General features: G+C 37.5%; 1 protein-coding gene across 4 annotated transcripts in view; it reads right to left on the bottom strand.

The window, feature by feature from the left end:
- The window catches only part of LOC117590059 (synaptosomal-associated protein 25), a 50623-nt gene that overhangs the window by 17678 nt on the left and 5456 nt on the right, over positions 1 to 27489 (bottom strand). For 2 of the 4 annotated variants that reach the window (XM_034282380.1, XM_034282381.1), the window contains exons 3-4: positions 25813 to 25854; positions 17511 to 17559 (exon numbers count right to left, since the gene is read on the bottom strand). In XM_034282380.1, coding sequence (XP_034138271.1) covers positions 17511 to 17559; positions 25813 to 25854 — 91 coding nt within the window. Of the gene's footprint in view, positions 1 to 14110; positions 14160 to 17510; positions 17560 to 25812; positions 25855 to 27489 lie in introns of all 4 variants that reach the window. The other 2 variants (XM_034282383.1, XM_034282382.1) reach the window with 2 other exon arrangements.

The following is a 27489-nucleotide window of genomic DNA, read 5'->3' as shown; positions in this document are numbered from 1 at the left end:
CTTTTATTTTATGACGTTTAAACCTGGATCCGCGCCGATGAGCAAGCGTTCAATGGTTCCGGTGGTGTCTTAATTAAAGGTAGTTGCACTTTACTGATGCATAACACATACCATTTGAATCGTTTGTATTTAAACGCGTGACAATGGGGACATTCTTGGTGCATAGCACCAATCAATACTTTCGGATCAGCGTAATATTCAATATCTGACTCTTATTGTAATGCGAGACAAAGGAAGGAAGCCGGTGTAAATGCTTTTTTCACTTGTTGGCGTTTTCGGTAATTTTCTCTGATGGAGTCAATTATGTACCGGCGCCCATTTCTCGATAGACTCAAATTGTCTCTGCTAATTGTTTTCATTTCGTAAATCTTCTGTTCTGTTCACTCAACAGCGGCAGGCTCTCACAAAAATTTGCATTATCTTGTTCAATTTGTTCACTTGTTCTTGGTAGTCGACTTTTATGCATTAACATTGCATGACTTGCTCTACTGTTTATGCGTCTTGCTGGCATTGTTCACTTTATCCCAATGAAAATTCACTCAATTCACAAAAAACTTAAAAAGCACAGACAAAAATCGGAAGTCTATGAGACAAATACAAAACTAATTGAGAAGAGTTCAAACACATACATTTTTATGCACATATATAGTCGGAAATATATATATAAAAGTACATATTATAAATAATTAAGGTCCTACTTGATCCATTCCCATGAATGTACGAATAGCCTTCTTGATCTGTGCCGATGAGCAGACCACTAAATATTTTTTGTGGTGCCTCATTTTAAAGTAGTGACACTTTACCTGATTCCTTACATATGCCATCTTAGAGTTTGTTGGAGTTGTTGGTAATGCTTTTTGAGTGTCAATTATGAGCAGTCGCGGTTGTCTCCTTTTCAATGATTTATGTTGATTTCAATAATTTCGCAACTCTTGTTACTGATATTCACGACAAAGCGACATGTCCATATGCACATTTATGTTATTTTCTTCGATCGTCTTAATAAATAAATTATACACACAGACGAATATTATTTTATGTCAAAAACTAACGTAAGGACAACTTGATCAAAAACTAGCTGCCTTTTGAATAAAGAAACAACTTATGTACATATGTATTATTTTTGCACATGATGTAAAGGGTGGGTATACTTATAAAGATGAGTTTAGATCCGATTCGCAGACCGACCCAATATGCAACAAAAGTTTCAAAAGAATCGGTCGAGCCGTTTAGGAGGAGTTCAGTGACTATAGAGAATAAATATTTATAAAATAATCAATAATCAATACTAATAATTATTAATTACTAAACAAAAAGGAGGTGGTACGTTGTGAGTCGCTGTCTTAGCAGCGTTATACCCGGTACTCAGTCAGTATGTTGGAGACAGAGGGCTTGGAAGCTCTTTTTCTTCTTTTTGGGTCTGGATCGCAGTGAGTCGCGGTTTTGTGTGTGTTGTAACGGAACTGGAAGCAAGCTGACTTCTATTTCTTGACTGCCTCTCTTTGCTTACGCAAAACATCACACTGTATTGCATCATCCAATTCTCTTCTTTCGCATTTGACTCTGTAAGCCACTCACTTCTTGCACAAAAGCTTGACCTTTCCACTAGGTTCCAAAGATTCGTCTTCAAAAACACCTTCTCTTCACCTATTATGGTTACTTATGGAGTACCACAGGGTAGCCACGTAGGCCTCCTACTTTTTACCATATTTATCAATTACCTGCCTTTTGCATTAACAATCAATTAACAAACAACATATGTTTGCAGATGATGTTAGGCTGTGTGTCCAGTATAAGGACATTTCCTCTCACTTTCACAGATCTCAATAACTTTCACTCATGTTTGTGTTGTGCAAATACATATGTACATATGTTACACCTTAATGCATAGCAAGACTGATAGTGTTGTGCAAATACATATGTACATATGTTACACCTTAATGCATAGCAATGACATTGCATCGGTCTAGCCTCTTATTGGCTCCTTTCAACCTTACGTACTGAATACATCGGTAGTAGTTCTCTTGAGGGAAATACATTTGTTTATGATCTTGGTGTCAAACTGGACCCAAGCTTAAGGTTTTCTTAACACATTTCTACCATGGTAAATAAAGCCATGTAAGTGCTTGGGTTTATAAAGAGGTGGTCAAAGGAATTTGATGACCGAAGACTCTATATCTGGCTTTTTTGTCAGATTTTAGAATACCTCAGCGCTCAGCACAGCATACATTATAACCGTATTGAAACAGTACAGAAATACTTTTTAATTTTTACCCTACGTGGCCTCAAATGGGATGCAACTGTGATCTAATCTACCGTAATATATTACTTTTAAAAAGCCTTCCACCCTTTGTTAGTTGTAGTTTTCTACAACTTTTCTTGGTGTAAATTTTATGCACAACTTGATCAAGGGTCCTGACTTGTTGAGCCGCACTAGAAACTTTATTTTTTTAATCCTTCCCCTTTGTAGATCGAATTATGCCTTGCTTGAACCGTTTAGGATCTTATGCTCGTATTATAATTATTATAATAATTAATTATTATAATTATAATATATAGTCCTAAATGTTGAAATTACCGCTCAACTTTACCATTAACGCTATACGATATTTTTCCCCACTCACTGTACCCGCCATTTTCGTTCCTGCATTCTTCTCCTCCTTCGTCTCGGCTTAGCAGCAGCCCCAAGCTGCCCTAACGTTTTCCATCCAACGCTCGTGCTCGGCTCAGATGCCGCACCGAGCGTTCTATAACGCTCTCTAGTTTAATTTATAATAATATCGTAAATAATATTGCGTATAGCCTATGGGTAAAAAGTTGCAACACTTTCCGCTTTCAGAATAAAAGAATCCAAACTGTGGAAAACATCCGCGTTTGGGCACTCCGGGACCCTAGCGACAGCCCCGCAACTACCAGAGAGGACGGACGACTGCATTCCGATGAATCAGCTCTTCTTTCCGAGAAGGGCGAACCAGAACCTGCAAATGTCTACTCGGGCCAGCTAAACATCAGTCATTGCTTCAGGCTCCCGGACCACTGTAGAGTGCTCCAAGCGGAGGTTTTCGAGGCCATTTGTATGGTCGATAAATTTCCCTGGACAGACACTCAGTGTGTGGCTTCTCGTCCAACTCAGAGACTGTAAATTATTGCCGAATGTCTTTAAACGAGACCGCAGAGCAGTTCCTAATCTGGGTCCCCGGACACAGGGATATAAATGGGAACGACGACGCAGACGAACTAGCCAGACAAGTCACCGAAGGCAAGCCCCTCTCGGAAACAAAAGCTGATTCATCAAGAACAAAATTTTAAATATTTTTTCAGAGACCGTAACTGTTATAAGTTTTAAAAAATAATTTATAATATATAAATCCTAAATAGAAATATTTGGCTCAGTATATTCATATGGTCAGTATATTTTATGTTGCTGTAACATATTTCCTTCACATTGAGTTATTTACTTGAATTAAGCTTTCATAACTGTTATTTGCGGTCCCTGTCTATTTTGAATTGGTTCGGAAGTCTTTTTATTACGGAAATATGAAAAGTAATTTTGGTACTACTACGATTTTGACATAAGTATTTCCTGCTGAAAAATGTATGAATGAGATATGTCTTTACCCCGTGGGAGTAGCCATTGCAAATGCATTTTGTCATTCTGGCTACAATAATGATCCGACCTGATCCTACTTTGGAAAACTGATAGACCAAAACTGCGTTCTTGGTTTTCTCATATCTTCATAGTTGTGGATGCCAGCGATTTAGAAATCTGTGATATCGGCGAGAAATTTGGAAATACAATTGTAACAATGTGCTGACACAGCAGTCTGTTTGCTCTAGCTCTTATGATCTCTGAGAACTAGGTGCTCATCCGGACCGACAGCATTCATATTAATCTATATCCACTCTGCTTTAGTCACTGGTCACAAAGATCTGTGTTTTCTATACGACATTTCTTTGGAGGATCAAAATATAGAGCTAGTTGAAGCGCCGCTAGCATTTGAGAAAGAATTTATATCAAATGATAGATCGGATAGAAATTCTTACCCCCGCCATCTTATCGCGATGAGAGGAACCAGTAGGCGTAAGAAACCCATAAGCTATACCGCCGATGCTCATGCTATCATGCTGAAATCTAAGAGTAGTTCACTCTGGCGGTAGGTATATTTCAGGCGAATGTCCTATAGAGAGTTTACAGCTCAGGTGCATGGATTCGGATATCTGACTGTATTGAAACCGAGTTGGCAGTGCTTGGCTGCTAGCTCGTGTGACATACGCAACATAAGGATCCACAGGCAGAAAGGGACGTATAAGTCTTTTGAGCCGAGAACTACCGACGGAAGCTTCGTCTTCCAGGTCCCTCCGCGTCAGAGGGTTGGCTACGACCTTCCTTCATCTCGGGCACATAAACACATAACCGCATAAGGCGGAGGAGCAAGTCACAGATCCCAAAATCCAGGTCAACTTGGGTCCATTATTTGCATCAACATAACCTTCAGCAGCAGCTGTCACGCAGACGGTGGTGGGCCAACGCCTACAAAAGAAAAAGATGCTTAAGAAGCAGAGGGAGAATAATACACCTCTGATGCTAAGCACGGCGTGCTCTAAGGTTCCACCAACGCCCTGTACGCAGAAGTCACTGGTGGAGCCGACTGGTCCAGAGCCAAGGTTCAAGCGACGACGGCTTCCGAGTCGAAGAAGGTGAAACCAGAGAATGGACTGGCCATTATCGACACCTGAACTACAGGTAACCATCATCAACCGAGGACACTCTAGAGCTTGGATCAGCAGAAATTCTTGGCAACGCTATCTAGTAGTCATGATGGGGGATATACAAGAAGAGGCGGCGTCATCTGTGCTCCAGGTTTGGGCATAGGCGTTTAACAGTCTTAAATGTCAAAAAGGAATTTAACCTTTCGAAAATGCCTGAGGGTTTCCGCTTGTTTAGTGGAGTGGCTCTTGTCTCCTCCCTTTACGACGTTTGACCAGGTCGGTTTGCTCGCAGCAGAGACAATGAGTATTTTTTGTAAGTGCGCCGCCAAACGAACAGTCGCAAGCTGAAAGTAAACTTAATTGGTGTTCTTTAAAAGTTTAGGATCAGCGAAAGGGGCTTGGCTTTGGTGCGATTCCAAGATCACCATCTTATATGCTGGGGGCCACTGTTTGGAACAGGCCCCGAAAAAGCTTCGTTTTCCGAAGAAGTGAATGTGAAATTCTTAATTTATGCCCGGAGCCCGGCATTATATGCACTATTCCGCTTTTTCTGCCTAAGCTTATATTTTAATAGACTTTCTTTCTTTTCGCATAACCGTGCGCTGTTGGATATATATAGTACTAGCTGACCCGGCGAACTTCGCACCGCCTAACAGTCAATGAGTGTCGTTTTACTTTTTAGCTGAACTAATTTAGGCTTTCATGAACGTAAAACAATGATACAAAATAATATGTTTATATAGATAGAAACAAAAAAGTACCAACTTGATAGCGCGTGATTTCATCGTTGGTATTGGATGTTTGGATACCAAAAACCGCCATGTCGCTCCCTTTCGTGACATATTTGCATATGTATTTAATTGACTTGACCGAATTGCAATCACTTGGCATGCGCTCTAAAGCAGTCTTGAACAGCCTGACCAATGCATGATGTTCATGAAGTATTTGCTGTAGATCTTGGAGAATTGCTCTCTTCGTAGCTGTGTTGATCCCTTGACGGCTGTCAAGTTGTTCTTCCATTTTGCCCATATTGCAAGAATTTATGCTGTGCATCTTCTATAGGTTGCAATGATCCAATGCGATGGTAATAGGATTTTCATTCAAGCACTTTGTGGTAAACGACATTCTTTGTTTTTTGGTCAGGCGAAAGAACAAATAAAGCTGATGGTTTGCCGACACGTGAGCATGCCACGTACAATTGACCATGAGAAAAACATTCATTTTCTAGATTGAGGCCAAAAATAGTCAAGGATTGGCCCTGTGATTTGTTGATCGTCATGGCGAAGGCAAGACGAATCGGGAATTGAATTCGTTTAAACTTAAAGGGCATATCCGTTGGGATCATCGGAATCCTTGGAATAAGAACTTCCTCATCTTTAAATTATCCTTTAAGTATCGACGCGTGAATCACATTGCTCATCAGTTTTCTTATCACCAAACGCGTTCCATTGCACAGCTTTGGTTGGTTTAAATTTCTAAGCATGATGACTACCTAGCCAACTTTAAGTTTTAAATTGTGCGATGGTAAACCAGGCACATCCAAGGAGTTTAAAAATTCAGTTGGATAATTAGTGGCTTCTTCTTCGCTTGTAGCACAGTCGATAGATTTGAATGAATATAGAGTATCTACGATTTGATTTAGAATTATAAGATTGAGGTCATCTACATCTTTATTTTTAGCGGCCAAAATTGCTCGCTCACTTAACCATTTAGTATTTTTGTGGTTAGCAATGATATCCGGGAATATGTTGTTGATAAGCTCGTCTTTTGATGATACGAAATTGCAAAAATTTGGAGGAAATGAAATCAAACCGCTCGATTTGTCTACAGGAACACGGCCATTACCGATAGTCTGCAATTGCTTCGAGAAATCATCAGCAGATAGATCGTTCAACAATGCAACTCTCATATTTACAGACAGTTGAAGTTTCTTTACATATAGCCACAGATTTGATGCTTTGAGGCAAGCGTTTATTTCATCTGCAGCAGTAGATCTTGGAATGACTGGTAGTATTTGTCGGAAATCGCCAGATAATAAAATCATTGCACCACCAAAACACTTTGAGTCATTGCGCAGATATTTTAATGTTCGGTCTAGTGCTTCCAATGCGCATTTGTGCGCCATTGTGCATTCGTCCCATATAATGATTTTTGATGCTACTAAAACTTTGGCCATTGCGGAGTTTTTCGAAATGTTACATGTCGGTGGTTCAGTAGTTTGAAGGTTTAATGGCAATTTTAACGCTGAGTGAGCCGTACGGCATCCGTCTAACAATGTGGTCGCTATTCCAGAAAAAGCAATTGCTACCGCAATTTCGGATCTCGCACGTACAGTAGCCAAAATCAATGACATGAGGAATGTCTTCCCAATTCCACCGGGGGCATCCAAAAAAAAAAAGCAGCCATTTCCATCATCAATTGCATTAATCAGTGTACCATAGACTTCCCTCTGCTTAGGATTCAACAGAGGTACATTCGTTTGAACTGATTGGATTAGTTCATGTGGATCATATTCATGTTCACGTTCCAATTCTCTATTAAATGCCTCATTCATTCCGCGATCTGGCACTGGCATTCCTAACCTAACACATGATCTTCGATCAAGAGCAAAGTCTGGTTATGGATCTCCTCATTCACCTCAAGATCGTAATTAAAATATCTTCGGACATGTTATCTTTGTATTTGTTCCACAGATCAAGTGGGCTCGATGAGAAGCATGTTGAAATGATTTTTTTTTTTTCTCTCTCTTTATATTTACAATCTGTTTTTTTAAACAATAAGTAAATTGTATAATTAATATTCAATTAACAGAAATAGCAGTTTTCCAATGAGCCCTGCTATTATATATAACATCTTTTCAGTTTGTTGGATTTATCTATCAGGGATATCGAGAATGTGGTATCTTTTCAGTCTTCTTACTGTTAGGCTATTGTCTAATAGACTTAAGGCTAAATTATTTTCGTGGTTGTGGAGTCTGTCGATGTATTTCTTACTAGTTTTCTTTATTTCTTCTTTAATGGTTGGAATATTCAGATCTTTGTGGATGTTTGCATTAGATACGTAAAACGGAGCATTGACAATGTGTCGCAAAGTTTTTGATTGGTAACGCTGAAGTATCTCAATATTTGAGTTGCTAGAAGTTCCCCAAAGCTGTATAGCGTAGGTCCAACCAGGCTTCAGTATGGATTTGTAGAGGAGAATTTTGTTTTCCAAAGTGGTTTCTGATTTTCGACTTATCAACCAGGACATTTTTAGTGTTTTACGTCTAAGTTGTTGACATTTTGCTTTAATGTGGTTTTTCCATGTTAATCTGCGGTCGAGATGCAAGCCGAGATACTTCACACAGGTACTTTGTGGAATTGTTGAGCCGTTAAGTGTAACATTTGGGCAGTTACCTGGTCTTAATGAAAACGTTATTTGGACGGATTTCAGGGAGTACGATAAGCCGACGACTTCTCTCTCTTTGCCCTTCTTTGCTCCATATTAACGCGGTCTGTTCTCAGGCCATAAGTTGTTTTTAAGATGTATTCTGCTACTCGCGAAGGAAACAAATCCAACAAATCAATAAGAAGGGACGTGTGAGACGCTTCTTACGCGTCACAACTTTTATACCCGGCACTCAGGACTACATCTAGATGTAGAAGACATCGCCAACCACTAGATATCGTTCACATTACAGAACACGTAGTAAAAAGCCTACTAAATAAAATGCATACAAAATATTGGATCAGTTAATCGTATTTTCAAATTTATGAGATATTTAAAACAGCAATAAAATTGGTACTTTTTCCCTGCACATTCTGTGCAGAAAGTGTGCGAAAGTGGCGCCATCTATGAAAATTTCTTATACGCAACTTTGATGGTCACTCCTTTTCTAATACAGAGCGTTAAAAACCGAGTCTTGGTTTTAACTTTTAAAAATTAGCTTTTGGCCACTGTTTCCGCAACTCCTCGCAACCAGTTCGGAATCAAAATCTCGAAATAAAAAGCCAAGTATTCTCGTATTCTCTCTCTATCGTATTCACATATTACATGTATGTTCTATATAAACAAACTTCTGTGAGTATGTCGTAAATGCAACAATTCAATATCTTAATGCTACAAATTCATTTTACTTATACAAAATCCTAATTGCTCCCGGCCATAAGCCCATTTGCGCCAATTTGGCGTAAACAGCCACCAAAACTGGTCATTGGGACAATAGTGCATCTGCACCTCAGCGGTGTTTGTCAAATTTTAAATTGTTCCTTCATCTGTCATCTACATCTACACTTCTCACACCAACACGCTAGCCGCCCTTCCCTAGACCCACATACTACAGACTCGCGGCAGAGGCAGAGGCAGCGACCACACACAAAAAAAACAAATATATGCTGCGGGACGCGGTGGGTTAAAAGTCGGAAGAGGCTAGTGGCAGGGGGAGGGCAGAGGCAGGGGCCGAGTGAAACAGGAGCAGTGTGAATGAGATAATGTAAAAGGAACAACAAAAGCTGCGGGACAGGGTGAGTTTAGCCACTGGAAATTAATTTCTCCATTGTGGCTATAATAACGATCCGATCCCAATTAGTGACCTGATAGATATGGCCATTCCCTAAGGAATGGCGTTTTTAGTTTTCTTTTATCTTCAAATGTAGATTTGGGAGGTTTTCGCCCTTTTGCGGGGGCGGAAGGGGGCATGGCTCATTTTTTAAATACACTGGTTTCAGTGTGAGCATATAGCAGTCTGGATACAACATTTGGTGGCACTAGCTCTTATAGTCTCTGAGAACTAGCCGACAAACAAGACGGACTGACGGACTGAAAGAAATTTTTCAACAGCTTTAGCGGTTTTTTCAAAATTGTAAATTGTTCTTCTATTTACTCTTTAAAAAGAGATTGTCATAGGGCCGGCAGACGTGAGTCTGTGTGATATATTTTGTAAACGCTAAGTAGAACAAAAATTATTAATATACTTTATGGGGTCGGCAACGTTTCCTTCTGTTCGTTGCATAAATTACACTTTTCAGCAAAAATACAATATAACCCACTTACTCTTTGAATCCCGGGAATAGCAAAGAGTGCTATACTTTCTTAATTCCTCTTGAGAAGCGTCACTACACTATTTTATAAGAAATTCTATCCGGGCTGATTAACTTATTTCTGTTAGCAATATCTTATAGATCAATGCATGGGAGAAGCACTCCATCGATAACACTACCCGACACGATTTTTCCTCAAGGAACTTGGGCTTAGAAATGGTCTGACGACAATTTTTTTATTTATTGCAGAAATTTTTTTTAAGAATTTGAGAAGTATAAATGCACCGGCACATAAAAAAATAGAGAAAACAAAATGTCTACTTTAAATGCTCGGGAAACTCGATATATATAACGATATATATATATATTTCCCGAGCATTGAAAGTAGACATTTTGTTAAAAATACCGCACCAAAAGCAACATTTTTGCATTTCAAAGCTTAATATTTTCCAGTCGGTAAGCCAAAACCACACTTTTTAGCTGAATCAATCAGATTTTGAGATACTACAAGTTCTTCACAGGCAGACTAAGCCACTTTAGTTATGAGGAAAAAACCTTAAAATTAAATACCAGACTTTACAAATTCTTAAAAAAAAAGATCTGCTTAAGAAAAAAACCATTATTCATGAACAAATTGTAACGCCCGATATCTATCAGAAAAAGTCGGTTTGGTTCCTTGAGGAAAAAAAAGTTAGATTTTGTCGAGTAGTGTAATGCAATCATTTAAAAAAATCATATATAAGCTGTTGGATTTTGAGTTTAATTAGAGACCTACCCTAATATATAATTATATTGTATCGAGAAGTGATTGGTTGCAGCATTGCGGCGGTCATGCAGTTTCTGTCAACCTGCCTGTCCCTCGACCGCTCGCTGCTGATCGATCGTCTCCGTCCACTCCGATGGTGCAGCAGCTAAGTTCGTTTGCCACTCCAAGGGCAACAACAGCTGCTGGTGATCCAGTTTTATCTACCGAATCTATCGTCTCGGAAAACATGCTGCCAGTTTCCGTCGAGTCCCCTCCAAAGCCTTTATGTATCCCCTCTATTTCGATCCCACCAACCAATAAGCGTCCCGGACCACCGGAAATTGCCATCACAGGTACCAGATCTGAACACACTTTTCATGGATGGTTTTTCATTGTCATCCCTCCTTATTGTGTTTACCAAAACATTTTTAAAGCCGGATCGGTACACATATTTATATCGTTCTTCTCGACGTGAAGGAGATGTTCTGATTGCAAATTACTCTCACTTCACGTCACAGCATTTCACAGTCCATGTTTCAAAAGACCTGTAATTCCTGTGTGTATCTCTTACTCGTATATTCCACTAAAAAACGGTTTCTTCCTCGCTATCTGATAAAGACCATATAATAGTTCTTGGTGATTTCAACCTGCCAGATACTGTTTCGTTTTCGGTTAACGAGTCTAATAACCTTGTGACCATGGCACGAAATGACTTTATTGATGGGTTATTAGACCGGTCCCTGTCTCAAGTCAACCATGTAAAAATGCCTGCTATCATCATACTTTCGAAGTGTCGGTAAACATTACCCCTACCGTATCAGCTCGGGCGGGTAGGCTTTACGAAGCTCAATAAACAAATTAGAGATTTTGATTGGTCCGCTCTTTAGTTGTTCACTGACCTTATGAAAGGCACAAACATTTTTTGCAATGTACTTGACACACTTTTTGATTCGTATGTCCCACTCTCTTTTCTGATTAGATCTGGGAAGCCCTCATGGTTCACCAAAGAGTAATACATTCTAAAGAACTTGCGGACAAATTGCAGCGCAAGTCCGATGGTATAAGTTTAAATTTAAATAACAAAGGAGGGGAACTGTACAATTTTAGGAATAGCGGATAACTTTCATATACCTCTATAGTTTTAGCGCCAGACTGGATAGAATTTTTATGGAGACATAAAGATCGGCGATTGCCTGATCATTGTTTGCCGACATATTCAAAAATGATAGCGAGGATGTATGTGCGGACGTTCTACGCTTCCTGTTTACAAAGCTGTAGAACTGTTTAGGACTGAGCATTAACAACAGTGAAGTTTGACCTATTCAGTAATTAGAAAGAGAAGAGGGAGAACCAACTTCTGAGATTTTTTAAATAGTCTTGATTTTAGGTTCTTTAGACTGGATAACTCTTTGATGAACCAAGGAGGTTTCGCAGATCAAGTCGGACATGAAAGTGGGACAGACGTGTCAAAAATTGTGTTAATTGTAAAAAATGTTTGTGCCTTCAATGACGTCTGTGCACGAGCACAGAGCGGACCAATAAAAATTCCTAATTATGTTATTGAGCTTCGTAAACTCGGTTTTAAGAAAGCAGCCGACGCGTTCAGATATCCTACCCGCACGATGCGATACAGTAGGTCCAATGTCTACCGACACTTCGATAGTAGGATGATAGAAGTCTCAGGTATAGTGAGCATGAGTGCTCGTGTTAACAACGCTACGGTCGGATCCGAGACGAATCATAGATCAAGCAATCGACCCAAAGAGTTCTGTAAAAACACTTTTGTTTTTAAAACTGAATAAATATTGAATAAATTCACAATTTCGTTAAAATTCCCATTTCTTTCTTTTATAGTGGGTGTTTGGGATTTTTTGGATATGGTGTTATGGGTTTTTTTTTTGCAAAGTAATGCAACGCATGGTACTTCAACATATTATGAAAGCTAAAAACTAAATATAAGAAAAAATAGTGAGATCCTAATATTCGTCCTTGAAGGACATGCGATTTATCACATGAAAGGTATTTTTTCAAGGCTCAGGAATATACATACATTCTTGATAACAAACCACTCAGTTCGAAGGACTTAACTTTTATTTTTACTTCTAAAATAAAAGTTACGGAATAACTCTTATTTTCAACTTTTAAAATTAAAATAAAAAATAACTTTTATTTTTATTATAAAAATCATAATTTATTCTTATTTTTGATTTTGAAAGAAACAATTAAAAATAACTCTTAATTCTGATTTCTATTGAACAATTCAAAAGAAGAATTAAACATAATTTATAATATAAATATTGATGTTGATATTGATAGCCACGACTGAAATATATCTTTCGGTTTACCTTCACATTGATTTATTTACTTAAATTTATCCTTCATAACTGTTATTTGCGGTTCCTGCATTAAAGGCATTAAAGGCGAGATTCAGTAAGGTATTCGATTATGTAAACCGTTCACTTCTTTCACGAAAGCTTGACCTTCTAGGGTTTCCGCCCAATCTTTTGAGATGTATTTCTAGCTAACTGTGTTCTAGGTCTCAAAAAGTCCTGTTCAAAAACTCCTATTATGGTTATTTCTGGAGTACCACAGGGTAGCCATCTACATAGGCCCACTTCTTTTCACACTCTTTATTAATGACCTGCCTTCTGTATTAACAAACTTAATTCCCTACAGCATATTATATCCTCTACTAACCCCATTCCTCCTATTAAATCCCTAATACTAGCCTATCTCTCCCGTACTTAGTTTTATTTTATTTTTGTTTTGTTTTTGATTTTAGTAATTTTGCTTGTTTAGCTCTTTAAGTTGTGGTTAGCTCGAATTTTTCACGAATATTAGTCTAACATCTATCTTCCCTGCATGTTCGCTGCCGGTTGGGTTAAATGTGTCGCGCGCGCGTCGGTTGGGTGGAAGGAGGGCTGCGTTCTGCTGGGTAACAGGCTTCGGGTTGGGGTCACATGGGTCACTTAATGGTGCAGTCATTGCATATCAACGTCCATACATGTGCTAAACATGAGTTTGCGGGTCATTTTTTAGAATTAATATAATTATATGGTATATTTATATTTGAATTACAAGCCTATATGCTTTGATTTAGAAGAGACAAAAATAAATAAATAAATGACATAGAGTAACCAGACATGTGTTATAAACATTTTAGAATGATGCCAGGTCCAAAATAAAGAAATACGTACCTTACCAGGAACAGAATACTACCTTTTAAGATACAATCTCAACAAATTAAAAATACCACTTTAAACAAGGCATCAATCGACTATTAAGGCCCAGAAACACACAGACATACGCTGAATTTGAAAAAGAATTTGCTAAAAAAAAATTTGCTAAATTTGTTAAAAAAATTTAAAACAAATAATATGAAAGCAGAAAGGATTTGTAATTTGATGCAAATTATTTCTCTTTTTTTTGCTTACGATACGTTTCGGCATTGTATAGAGGCCCTATTTTTTCTGTATTGCCTATCAGTGATTTTTGTTGGTTGAAATTGGCAATCGTTTTGAAAATTCTAGTGTGCATAATTAGTTATACAAATTGTAAATACTTTATTGCGCCACCTGACTTTGTAAACTATTTAATTTATATATTACCGAAAACTCTATTTCCAGAAATGTCTTACCTCCTTGCTCATCCAACATAACAATGCTTCGCATTCCAACTTCCGCGCTCTAAATAGAAATACATGTTCATTTTGAAATTAGTAGCATACGCCGTGGATTACAAAAAACACTATAGTTTTTCTTAATTTTATTAAGAACGTAAGTAAAATTTTAAAGTTCGGCATGCCGAAAAATTCTTTTGACTGTGTAAATTTGGATTCTATTTACACATTTAATGATGGATTTCAAATGTTGCTCACTTATTTTTAAAGAACTTAAGATAGTATACCTAAACGCATACACTTCATAAGTACATGTATGTATGTAACTTTGACTACCCATGTCGCACAGTGGGTAAAGTACCAAATTTTAAATGAAGAATTTTTTAAACATGCTTCCGCTATCCATTTCCAAATCTTCAAGATAATAATTTGCTTTACTTTGAAATTTCCTTTTGAATTAAAAAATTTCTTTCACCTTCTGCTTTTGTTTCCATTTTACATGTGCTTTACAGGAGCAGCAGTTTACAAAGTTGAAGGTTCATGCAACTTTAGATCGGCCCGCAAACATTCAAGCGCCGTTTTTGCGTTTGTGTGCGAAGACATCGCGTAAACGGAACATTGGGAATGGTGGCTACTGTAATACACTTGTACGTGTCGGCAGCGCAGCGGCAGAGCATTTTCCTATTCACAGTAGGTAGGGCCGTGCCGAGCCCGCTTCAAATATATATTTAGCTAATAGTCTCGTGCAATTGTTAAGTTCTCTTTTAAAGTGTCATGCAAGTTGTAGTACTAGCTCTATTTATTATATAGAGTAATGCAATCAAGGTAATGTGAAGATCAACCCTTTTTATACACAGTACTTAAAGAGTAAAGTGGTATATTATACTTTATTTCGAAGTATTTAACACACAGAATGAACCGTTTCTGACCTTAAAAAGTATATATCGTATATATCTTCTTGATCAGCATCCATAGCCGAGACGATAGAGCCCTGTCTGACTATCCATCCGTCTTGTTTGGAGTTCCGAGTTCAGAGAGACTATAAGAGCCAGAGAATATAAGTTTTGGATCCGTACTGCTGTGATATTACACACGCCTACACAAAGGACGCAAATCTTTGACATCTTCAAAGATACGAGAATCGTATAGAATGTCCATATATAACATATTGATCAGATTGATATCTGGATCAGATCGGATCATTACTAAAGCCAAAATGAAGAAATTAATTTTTAGTTGCTAACACATCAGTGAAACACATCTCTCTCTCTCTAGCATACTAAATATATAAAACGACTTGCGGATTAGAGAAGTGATGTAGATGAAAATTAAAACAAAAAAATGTAAGCCGATAAAATATTTTAAAGTCCGTGAAAAATCTAAGATCGCAAATTATCGTTCCTTTTTTTTAAATTAAAAATTTGTAAGAAAATAAATTTTGAATACAAAATGCCAAACGCAACCTGGTGATGTAGCGCCCTGTCTGCAGTTAAGAATATTCCCCAGATGTCGTCTGACCCTGGTATTATACATATGTATGTAATATCCAAATATATCAATATCAAATATAAAACATCTGATGGCATGTGAAAAGTAGCATTATTGCGAGTGTTCACCAGTCCTGGCACTAACCAAAGGCAATATAATATCAAGATAAATGGATGTGTCTTACACGCACTCATACATTTGTAGCTGGCTCGGGGTAAGCTGCACGCACATTGAGCGGTGACGTTCCGCTTGTATGGGATGACTTTTCTAGATACTGTATAGTAGTGTCCTGCTGAAACCGGTCGGACCCATACCTTAAGCCTAGTATTCAGATCCGAAAACACGTCTGCTAGCAAACAGTGCAATATATTTTGCTAGCAGCAGAGTGTGACCAGAGGTTAAAGCCGCATTCCGTACGGTTACACTTCTCAGGAAGCCTTTTGGCTTTGTTTACTTTTTTAAAAGGTTTGAAAAGTGAATAGTGAATAAGTGGTTAATAAAACAATGCTAGCAAAATGGGACCATGCAGGAGATTTATTTTAGTGGGATTGGCGGATCTTACAGTAGAGGAGGAGGAGAAAAATCAACGACATAAACTCCGACAACATCGCTTAAACCCATATCGGCAGGAAAGAAACCAAGGGGGCCGATTGTCTATACATGTGAGTATAATAAGTCATATGAACATGTGTATATGTATGGAAACCCATCTAACAATACTCTTTGCACATTCCGCAGCTTGCAAATATCACTCAAAGGCCATCATGTGCAGCCTTCTTGGATTGGTGAAGTAGCAAGGCCGTGTCAAGGAATATTTTGTAAAACTTCTATTCGGCACGACCCTGTGGAGCAGGACTTCGTTTCAAAAGGAAAACAACTTAAACAAACAGCCCAGCCGGGTCTGTGTCTTGGCAACATGATGCTACTGGATTGGTGGATTAGATAAGTTAAAAATTGAAAACGCAAGTAAATTCCATATAATCTCATTAATCTATAATAATTGTTTCCTTTTTTGCCGTTTGATGGCCTCAAGGTCGTTGAGAAGCACTGTGGTCATTTACCTTTCCACTTCAGCGACATTTTGAGACTTACATATCTCACTGTTGGCTAGGTAGCCTCGTGAAATATAAAACAAATGTATATTTGTGCCGGCCATTTTTCTTAAATATGCGCCCTTGCAAATCAGATCCGTCCACCGCCGCCAGTATAGAAATGCACAATGCGTTGGTAGTCATATTAAATTAGAAAATTTGTTCCATGAGAAGTATTGAACGATTTATTTTCATGAAGTATTCATGATTTTTTAAATAATTTGTCTTTGTGTAGGTTATATAGCCAAAAGCAATGGATCGTACTTTTTTTACGATCCATTTCTCATAATCTGATCCATGAATGCTGGCATCAAAACCGCAGATCATGTGCATTTTGCTCTGCAAAGTCCATGCCTTGGACCAATTTTATAATTTTAAATTCACCTGTTTTAAATCTTATTATATTGTTTCCTTGCAATAAATTTTAATTTCTTTTTTTGTAGCCAGAACGCTAGTGCGTTAGATGAGTACTTATTAACTTTACCAGCAAATTTGTCAATACAAATTTATTGAATTTCATTAAAAAACGACCCACTTTCCAAACAGAAAAAGCAGAGCACAGCAGAAAACGCCCAAGGTCCTATGCATTTTTGAAAATACTGTAGATATGTACATATGTTCATATGTATTTAATAATTAGAAAATAGGGAAATCAAAAAGAAAAATTGGTTGCAAGGTGTCACGATTTTTAGGCTCGGATTAAAAGTACATCATTTTATTTGTTCTCTATAAAAAATTGTTTATCGTATAAGAGTATAATAGGTTAGGTTACCTAACCTAACAGTATAATATGTATGTTATATAATTGTGATATATTGTTCTGTTAGCAGTGGACTCACCTCCTTGATCATCAAGGGCTACAAGTGTACGTATTCCTGCTTCCTTGCTCTGTTGTGCAGCAAATTGGAATGTAAATAATTTTCAAAAGTGTATCAGTATAAGTATGTGTTAATATTGTATAGTTATGTATGTATATAGTTTAATATATATATATATATATATGTTGAAAATTCGATAAACAGAATTTATTGACTTTTAACGTACTTAAAAAAATTATTAAAACCTAAAAAACTGTTTGACTCGTATAAATGTTTGTGATGTAGTACGCTTTGCTAAGGTTTGATAGGATACAAAGTAGCAACAAAACCACACTAATAAAAAAAACCAACCATTTTCTTAAATCATTAAACCAACTTTGCGCATCTGAGTACTGGGCTTATAGATCCCAAAAAAATACTGGAAATTCAACCGGAACTGGAAAATGGAATACTTCTATCTTTGGCGACAAAAACACATAAACACACACACATATGTATACAAAATGGGGGGNGGGGGGGGGGGGGGAACGTTGTGAGACGCTGTCTGAGCAGCGTCACTACTTTTATAACCGGTACTCAGCCAGTACATGTACATGTTTCTATATACATATCTCGATTTTTGTCAATTTTGTTTTGATTTTAAAATTTTCTTCTTAATCTATATCCACTTCTCACACTAAAACGCTCTTTTAGCTTGTTCTCCTCCGTCAGAGAAACACACTTCGCAAGGCAGAGTGTGCGAGTGAGAGAGAATGAGCAAGCCATCGATCTGAAACAGGAGGTGGTGGGGTGTTAGTCACAAACTCACTGGAAACTGATCGATGTATGTACACTTGTAACAGGTTGATTTTAAACATGTCTGGATGCACATTTGGGTTGCTCTAGCTCTTATTGTCTCTGAGAACTAGGCGCTCATCGGTACGGACGAACGGACTGAGAGATTTTATCTACTATGTCTACACAAACTTATATACACTTGTAACAGTGTGATATTAAAATAGTCTGGATGCACACTTGGGTTGCTCTAGCTCTTATTGTCTCTGAGAACTAGGCGCTCTTCGGTACGGACGGGAGAACTTAGAGATTTTATCTACTATGTCTACTCGGCTCTTGATCAACTGATCAATAACACTACTCGACACGATTTTTCCGCTTCGACTACTTTTCTTTTTTCACATCACTTAAGCATCTTCCATGTGGTTGTAATGAACTTAGTCGTTCTATAAAGCTGATGATTGCATATATAATGTATACCCAAACAGTTCGTGGTTTTAGCCTACCGTTTGAAAACTATTAAGCTTTGAAATTCAAAAGTCTTAATTTTTGTGCGGTTTTTTTACGAAACTTTAACTTTAAAAACTTAAGGCAAGTCGAAAAAAATAAATCCTCTATTTTGTATGTACAGGAGCATTGATTGGACGTAATTTAAAGCATTTCTGTTCAAAATCTTTGAAGAGACGGCTGAGCTAAAATAGTTAAACCATAAACTATTTTAAAAATAGTTTTTTTCGACTTTTGAATTTTGAATGTTACATTTTCGTAAAAAAATACAGCACAAAAATCAAAATTTTTGCATTTCAAAGCTTCATATTTTTCGAACGGTAAGCTAAAGCCATAACGTGATTTTTTGGTATACATATATTAGAGATACGTTCATCAGCTTTATGGAGTGGCTAAGTTCATTACAACCAGGTGTAAGATACTTAAGTTATGTAAAACAAAGAAGCGCTACCTCAAAAAAAAAGACTAAAAATTCTATAAAAAACAGTTCTAACAGAAAAAAAAAACCATAATACTTAAAAAAAAAAAATTAAGAAAATCAGAAAAAAGTTTGTTTGGTTGGTTTGTCGGAAACGTTTCCTTTCATCCATTTCGGACACAAATCAAATATATGTACTCTCCTAACTCTTCGATTAGAAAAGTGCAATAATCAATACATTTTTAGCCTAATTATGGCAATTTAATGAATACGTATTACATGGATATTATAATTTAATCATTTTATACGCCGTACTAATTGTATAAATATTTAAAAAGATAAAGAAAGAGAGGATTTATCCCACAATGCGGTACCTTCTGCATGCATTTTTGTCATCTTAGCTACAGTCTACTGTGATATGACACTGTTACAAAAGTATTTTTTTTATTTCGCCCAGTCCCATTCCGCCCTCTCAAAGAACGGATCTATGGCCTGCTCAATTTTAAAGATACTAGAAAACCAAAAACCCAGTTCCATATAGTCGTATCAGATCCCCGAGTCAGATTGGATCGCTATTAGGGGTCAGATTTGATCGTTATTACAGCCAGAATGAGAAAATCATTTCGCAGTGGCTACCTCCCATCGCTTTAACTAGGCATATGCTTATTAATTTTCTCTCCCACCAGAGACAATATAATGGGAAGCTGAGAAACGCCCTACGAGTTTTTTGCATACGAATTTTTCTGCATGGCTCTAACGCTGGGTCCAATCTTGTCATTCTTGCTATAATAATAATACAATATTATCCTTATTCGGAGATCTGATAGGTATGGAAATTCTCTACCGAACTGCGTTTGTAGTTTTCTACTATTTTTAAAATTGTGGATGTAGCAGATGTTCGCCATGTGTTGTACCGGAAGGGGTCTAAATTTTTCAAAAAAACTTGTTACCCCCACAAAATCCTGTACATTCACAATTTTGAAATGGAAAAAAACACAGTTCCTTAGAGAATGGCCATATCTTTCAAACCTCCGAATTAGGATCAGATCGGATTTTAGATTCTTCCACACCTGTCATCTATGTACATATGTATCACTTTTCACACCACCACTCCGCTTACTTCACGAGGCAGGGTGTGCGAGCTAGACAGAATGAGCAAGCTTTCACTGGTGGGGGTGGGAGGGTAGCCACTTAAAATAAATGTCTGCTGTTTGTAGCAGCAAAAATTATAATGCCGTGCTACGCCCTTTCCTTGGGCAGACCAAGTTATTGTCTAACGCTTCGCAAGCAATCATCGTCCAACGTGAGCCCGTTTGAATTGTAGGCGAGCGCGCAAAATCTTTTTGGTTTCCTTTCACATACTTGGGTCCTTACACACGACCACGGCGTAATGAAATGTGCAAAAAGTCAACGATCAAATTATAAAATGTTCACTTCGCAGAGTATTTATCATAAATGTGTAGTCAGAGCTGCCGAAAAAGCTCGGGAGCTTCCAACAATTTCGTTCTGGCTATAATAATGATCCAATCTTATCATTATTCGGAACTCTGATAGATATGGTCATTCTCGAAGGATCAGCGACTTTGGTGTTCTCGTATCTTCACTATCTTCATGCCAGAGATTTTCGTCTTTTTTGGGAGCGGAAGCGGCCGTGGCGAAATTTTCAAATATGTGCGCTTGTAAGAGAGTGATAAGACCAGCAGTCCGGATTCAAGTCTCTGAAATGTAAACTTTGTTTAATACGGACGGACAGACAGACGTGGCTAATACCACTCGGCTAGTAATGCTGATCAAGAATATATACACTTTATATTGTCGTCAACGTTTCCTTCTGTGCACATTGTTTTGTCCACAAATATACCCTTTTAATATACCCCTTTAACTCTTCGAGTGCCGGGTACAAAAACACTTAATTCATTAAAAAAATGTAAAGATCCAAATCTATTAGTGAAAATCTTCTCGGTTATAAAATAAAAAGTAGTGTTTATTATTAGTGTAAAAAGACGGGAATGTTAACTAAATACTTTGAAAACTTTTTGAAACTTTTTTCTGGGGGTGTGGGCGCCTCTAGGCCCCCTGCTTTTCACAACTTTTATTAATGACCTTTCTTCTGTATTAAAAAACTCTCGAGTACTTATGGATACTTATGTGTCCAGTATAAGGACATTTCATTTGGCCTCAACTGTACTACCGTAGTAGATTACTTTCAATAAACCTTCCATCCTTAGTTACTCGTAGAAAAATGTTTTTTGTAATTTTTATGAACAACTTGATCAAGAGGATGTTGATAGCCCCTTGTAGATCGAATTACCTTACATGGACCATTTCGGGTCTTATGCTCGGATTATAATTCCCTCTATCATAATATATCCTCCACTATCTCCCTTCCTCTCCCTTACCTTTTGGTAATTTGTCCTATTTAACTCTTTTAGTTGCGTTTAGCTCTAATTTTACTGGAATATTAACCTAAGATATATCTCTCCTGCATGTTCGCGACCGGTTCGCAATTTTGATTCGCATATGCCAGAACCTGTCCGCTACAGCTTAAAAAGTTTAAGAAAGTCAAAATTATTCCACGAAAACTGTCGCAGTTAACTTTCATGTTCACTCACTTTCAAAAACCGAAAAACTTAACAGGTTATTTAAAAGCTCGCAAGTGTGACTTTGGAATTAATACCTGTCATAAAATACGAATTCAATACATGTTTGAGTTCGTTTAGTTGCATATGGTCAATTACACTACTCGACGTAATCAAACTTCTTTTTTCGCTTCGAACCAAATCGACTTTTCCTTGATATACTGTGGGCCTTACATTTTTTAAAGAATTATGGTTTATTTTCTATGGCAGAAATTTATTTTCAAAGAATTTTTCAAGTCTGGTATTTTTTGTAACGGTTTCTTAGAGTTAGCACTTTTTTTCACATAACATAATGAACTTAGCGTTTTCACAAAGCTGATGAATGCATCTATATTGCATTAATTCGGCGTCGTTTAAGGTATTGCTCTTCAAAATCTATGAAGAATCGGCTAAACTAACATTGGTTGACCAACCGTAAGAACCCTAATTATACCCGGTACTCGAAGAGTAAATAAGGTATATTGTATAAAACTAATTCCGTAGGGAATGACCATATCTATGCGATCACCGATTTGGGATCAGATTGGATCATTATTATTGCCAGAATGAAGAAATTATTTTTGCTCATTCTCTCATTCCAAACTCTGCTTCGTGTAGTGTGCGGCTCTATGGGAGGGGGGCGAGCTTGTTGGCGTAAGAAGTGATGTAAATGTAGTGGTTGATCTACAGATATACTAACTGAGTAGCAGGTATTAAGGTTGTGACGCGTAAGAATCATTCCTTATCGTTTTTCTGTTAAATACCGACACTGTTTGGGCCTTGTTTTAATTTTACCATTTTTTCAGTTTTTTTCAAGTACTGCAGCCAGAAATACGTTGGCAGTTGGGCACGCAACCCTCCAACAAGATAATTATTTCACGGCGAATGGGACTTTCGTACGCATTGCAATCGGTAGTGCGTTTGAAATCTGACGAAACGTAATTTAAAAGTGTTGATCGATATGATACCTCTCTGGACGATCTGTATAACTGGTATTCAAGTCAATTTTGGACAACCATTCAATTTTGATACTTTTGAAAAAAAACGAAGTGTCTTTTGCGCGACCGATTCTAACTTAGACTTCGGCGAAAGTATATGCAATATTTGAATGCGATTTTTTTTACAAATGTGGTGAATCGGGGGAATCAAGAAATTCTAACAACTCAAAATTGTGGCACTACTTAAAATGTTTAATTCTCTTACGAGGTCGACAAAGGTCAAAAAACTATATATATATCAATTATATATCTGTATTAATTAAAAATAACTAAAACTAAACTAACAAGTACAAAAAAAACTTCTGTGGTATATTTTTTGGGTACTTTTTTTAAATAAATACTATTTTACTATTACTATTATCTCATATGAGAAAAGCGATTCTTGAGAAAGGTACTGACTTTTTCCGAGTTTTTAAAGTCGACATTATGTTAAAAATACGTCACAAAGCGCAATATTTACGAAACGGTAAGCGTGAGTAGCCGTAAAGTGTTTGGGTCCACTTTTTAGCTGCATCAAGCAGCTAGATAAACTAAGTTTTTTACAACCATATTTAAGATATTAAAGTTATGTGAAAAAAACTACCACCTCTAAAAAAATCTTAAAAATAAACGATTTTTAAAATTCTTCAAATAAAAGTTCTACAATGGAAAATCCAAAAATCATTAAAAAAAATTAATACCCAATATCTATCAGAACGAAAAGGGACGTGTGAGACGCTTCTTACTCGTCACAACTTATATACCCTGCACTCATTACAACAACTGCACCTTAGCGGTTCAATTTTACATTTTTTCTTCATCTGTCATCTACATCAACAACACTACTCACACCAACACGCTCGGCAGGGGCCGAGTGAAGCAGAAGCAGAGTGTGAATGAGAGAATGTAAAAAGAACAACAAAAGCTGCGGGACAGGGTGGGTTTAGCCACTATAAATTAATTTCTTCATTGTGGCTATAATAATAATCCAATCGGATCCCAACTTGGTGATCTTGTAGATATGGCCATTCCCTACGGAATGGCGTTTTTAGTTTTCTTTTACCTTCAAAATTTTAGATTTGGGAGGTTTTCGCCCTTTTGCGGAGGCGGAAGGGGGCGTGGCTCATTTTTGAAATACACTGGTTTCAGTGTGAGCATACAGCAGTCCGGAGCCAAAATTTGGTGGCTCTAGCTTTTATAGTCACTGAGAACTAGCCGAAAAAGAAGACGGACAGACAGATATGGCTCAATCGACTAGGCTATTGATACTGATCAAGAATATATATACTTTATGGGGTCGGAAACGCTTCCTTCTGTGCGTTACATACAACTGTTATTCACACAAATACAATATACCCTATTTACTCTTCGAGTACCGGGTATAAAAAGTCGGTATGGTTCCATGGGGAAAAAAAAAGTTCGATTTGATCGAGTAGTGTAATTAGTCTTTGTTTACGTTCTACTTCTTCTACTACTTCTTCCTCTTGTCGATATATCAGCTATTTATCAGCGATATTGGAAAAAAGTACTACTTTCAGGATCCATTTCTCAAAGTCTGGTCCAAAAAACGGACGATCACTAGGACTATCACAAGAAATGGATAATGGATCGGCGGTCAAGTTTTTCTGGTGGGGCCGTTCAACATATTGTTGAAACATACTGTATAACATATTATTAAACTATTTTATAAAATATGGTGTTTTTGGTCCGGTGTGGCATTTCCCGTGCTATAGACGCTTGAACGAAATTTTAAAGAGTGTTTCTACCTCTAATTTTTTTTTGTAAAATGATGCCATCTTATCGAGACACCTAGGGACCACACTTATCCGCAATTCTCCTATGTATGTTGCATCCACTTTCGCAAAAATCGGAGTTTGAATCGGTCACGCGAAAGCCACTTCCGTATTTAAGCCGTTTGGCTTTTAGAAAAAATCGAATGGTTGCCCAAATGGACTTTAGCGACTTTAATGGTAACATATTTTTGAAAATCCGTCTTGTTTTGAATGTTCTACAGCTTGCAATACGCAAATCGTTCTGTTCGACGTAAGAATATTTAACATAAATCATTTATTTTCTTGTATTCAACATTTTTATATTTAATTAATGATATTATAAGATTGCAAAGATACCTTATAAGCTTGAATGAACGGTTAATTTGAATTTTTCTTCTAATCTTTGCTCCAATTGTATGTTTGCGACCGAATAGAGAACTTTATTGTAATTGCTTCGTAATGAATGCAAGTAGAGGGCTGATACACCCGTCAAATATAAACGATGAGGAACGTTGTGAGACGCGCTGGAACTTGTCAAAACATATATACCCGGTATTCGGTCAGTATATACATTTGTAAATATTTGTGAATGTAACCTTATGAGTTGTTCGAATCTTACATTTATAAATTTAAAACTGTTTGATTTGAAACATGTTAAGTGTGTTAGTACAGCAGTCTGAAGGCTAAACTTGGTTGCTCTAGCTCTTATGGTCTTTGAGAACTAGGCGCTCATCAGGACGGACAGACAGACATACACACATAGACTCGGCTTTATACAATTAATAGGGTCGGAAACGTTTCCTTCTGTGCTTTACGCACATTGCTCAGACCACATATACAATATTCAGTATTTACTCTTCGAATACCGGGTACAAAACCCACATAACGAAAAAACGTACGTTAGCGACCCAAACGTTCCCGACCGATTCACGACCGATGAATTAGTAAGTAGCACAGATACATTTTTGTGTAGATACTCTATGGAAAGATCCTTTAAAAAAAATCAAATTCGCTTCATAATAACCCGTTCCAATTCGTTTGCGTCTTAATTTGTTGAAAACTAAATCTCGATGAAGCGCATCTTTAGCAATTGACAAGAAACTAACAGAATGTTATCGAGTGGTAAAGCAAATATTTCTAAAAGTTTTGTTCGCGAACCACAAAAACTCCCAGATATGTATGTAACTTAAAATGTTCTTAAAATTCTTAACTTATTCTTAGAAATACATTCATATTTATTTAATGTTGAACACTTACCTCCTCGCAGAGAGCAAGCATTCGCCGCGTACTTTCCAGAGACTACAATAAATAAATTATTAAAATTAGTCACAAGGAAAACATTTTTTTTTTAGGAACAATTTGTGTGTCTAAAAATCTGGATTTAGACGGTATTTCTATACGATTTGTCATGAGTTGGCACCTTTAAACTGAGAGGATTTTGAGGATTTTTAAAAGAACACACAACGAACATCTCGGGATACTGTGGGGGTAAGTTTTTGTGAAGTCTAGTCAAAGTTGATCGAGAAGGGACGTGTGAGACGCTTCTTACGCGTCACAACTTTTATACCCAGTACACTATACTACCTCTGCACCTTAGGGGTTTTTTGTCAAATTTTACATTTTTTCTTCATCAGTCATCTACATCTACAACACTTCTCACACCAACACGCTCCTTTAGCTTACCCCCGTTCCCTAGAGCCGCACTCTGCAGAGACACGGCAGAGGCAGAGACCGCCCACTGTAGAAGCAGAGTGTAAATGAGAGAATGTGAAAAAAACAACAAAAGCTGCTGGATGGCGTGTCTTTAGCTACTGCAAATTAATTTCTTCGTTCTGGCTATAATAATGATCCAATCGGATCCCAATTCGATGATCTGATAGATATGTTCATTCCCTACAGAATGGCGTTTTTAGTTTTCATCTATCTTTAAAATTGTAGATTTGGGAGGTTTTCGCTCTTTTGCACTTGTAACAGTGTGAGCATACAGAAGTCTGGATGCAAAATTTGGTGGCTCTAGCTTTTATAGTCTCTGAGATTATTTCTGACAGAGTTAATTTGGGCAAGCGAGACGTCAGTTACCCCCTCGACGAAATCATGTTGACTTCCAGGTAACATGTTTGAATCATCCTGTTGCCAAGATAGAGATGGGTTGTTGAAGTCACCCATGACTAGTATCTGATCAGCACAGCCTAAAGCAAAAACTACAGATTGAATTACAGAACGGCGGTTAAAATAAAAAGCGGCATCAGATCTGGGTGGAATATAAGAACAGGTCAAAAATATATATGCTGTTCCAATACGGATTTTGACTGCAACGAATTCGATACCATGGATGTTGTTGAATGGAAACAGCTCGGACGCAAATGCCGTTTTCACTGCAATAAGAACCCCACCAGCGAATGATGGACGATCCATTCTATAAGTGGTGAACTTTTGGACGAGAATTTCGTGATCGGAGACAGAGGAGTTAAGCCAGGTCTCAGTTATGGCTCAAAAGAGGCACTGTCCGTATGTATTTTAGACAATTTACCTAAAAGACTGCGTACGTTCTTATATTGGATGGAGAAATGGTTCCTTAGTTTTTTTAAATCTTAGGAAGAGTAACTCGAGGATTCTGGGTAGAGTCTCTGGCAGAAATTCATGCATAATATTGTGCTCTGGCCATGCAGCCGGTTCCAAAGCTTTGGATACAAGAGAATCGGGAAGAAGAATTTTGAAAGATGAGATATGTGTATGTGAGCTTATGTGTAAAATTAAATGTATTTATAATAAAGTTATCCGGCGTCGATTGAAGAGCTAGATGTAGTTTGACATCAGCCGGTGTGGCTTCGGGAATAAGACGAGAGACAAAGATTGCTTTGCGGGGGATCACCGCGCTGAGTGGAACACCGGAAAAGCGAGCTGGTGGAGCTACTCTTAAAAGTCTCTAGGCGG

The sequence above is a fragment of the Drosophila guanche genome, unplaced genomic scaffold (genome assembly GCF_900245975.1).
Source record: "Drosophila guanche unplaced genomic scaffold, DGUA_6, whole genome shotgun sequence".
NCBI classification, from domain to species: Eukaryota; Metazoa; Arthropoda; class Insecta; order Diptera; family Drosophilidae; genus Drosophila; species Drosophila guanche.
The sequence above is the reverse complement of the archived record's forward strand: the minus strand, read 5'-3'. Positions and strand labels throughout refer to the sequence as shown.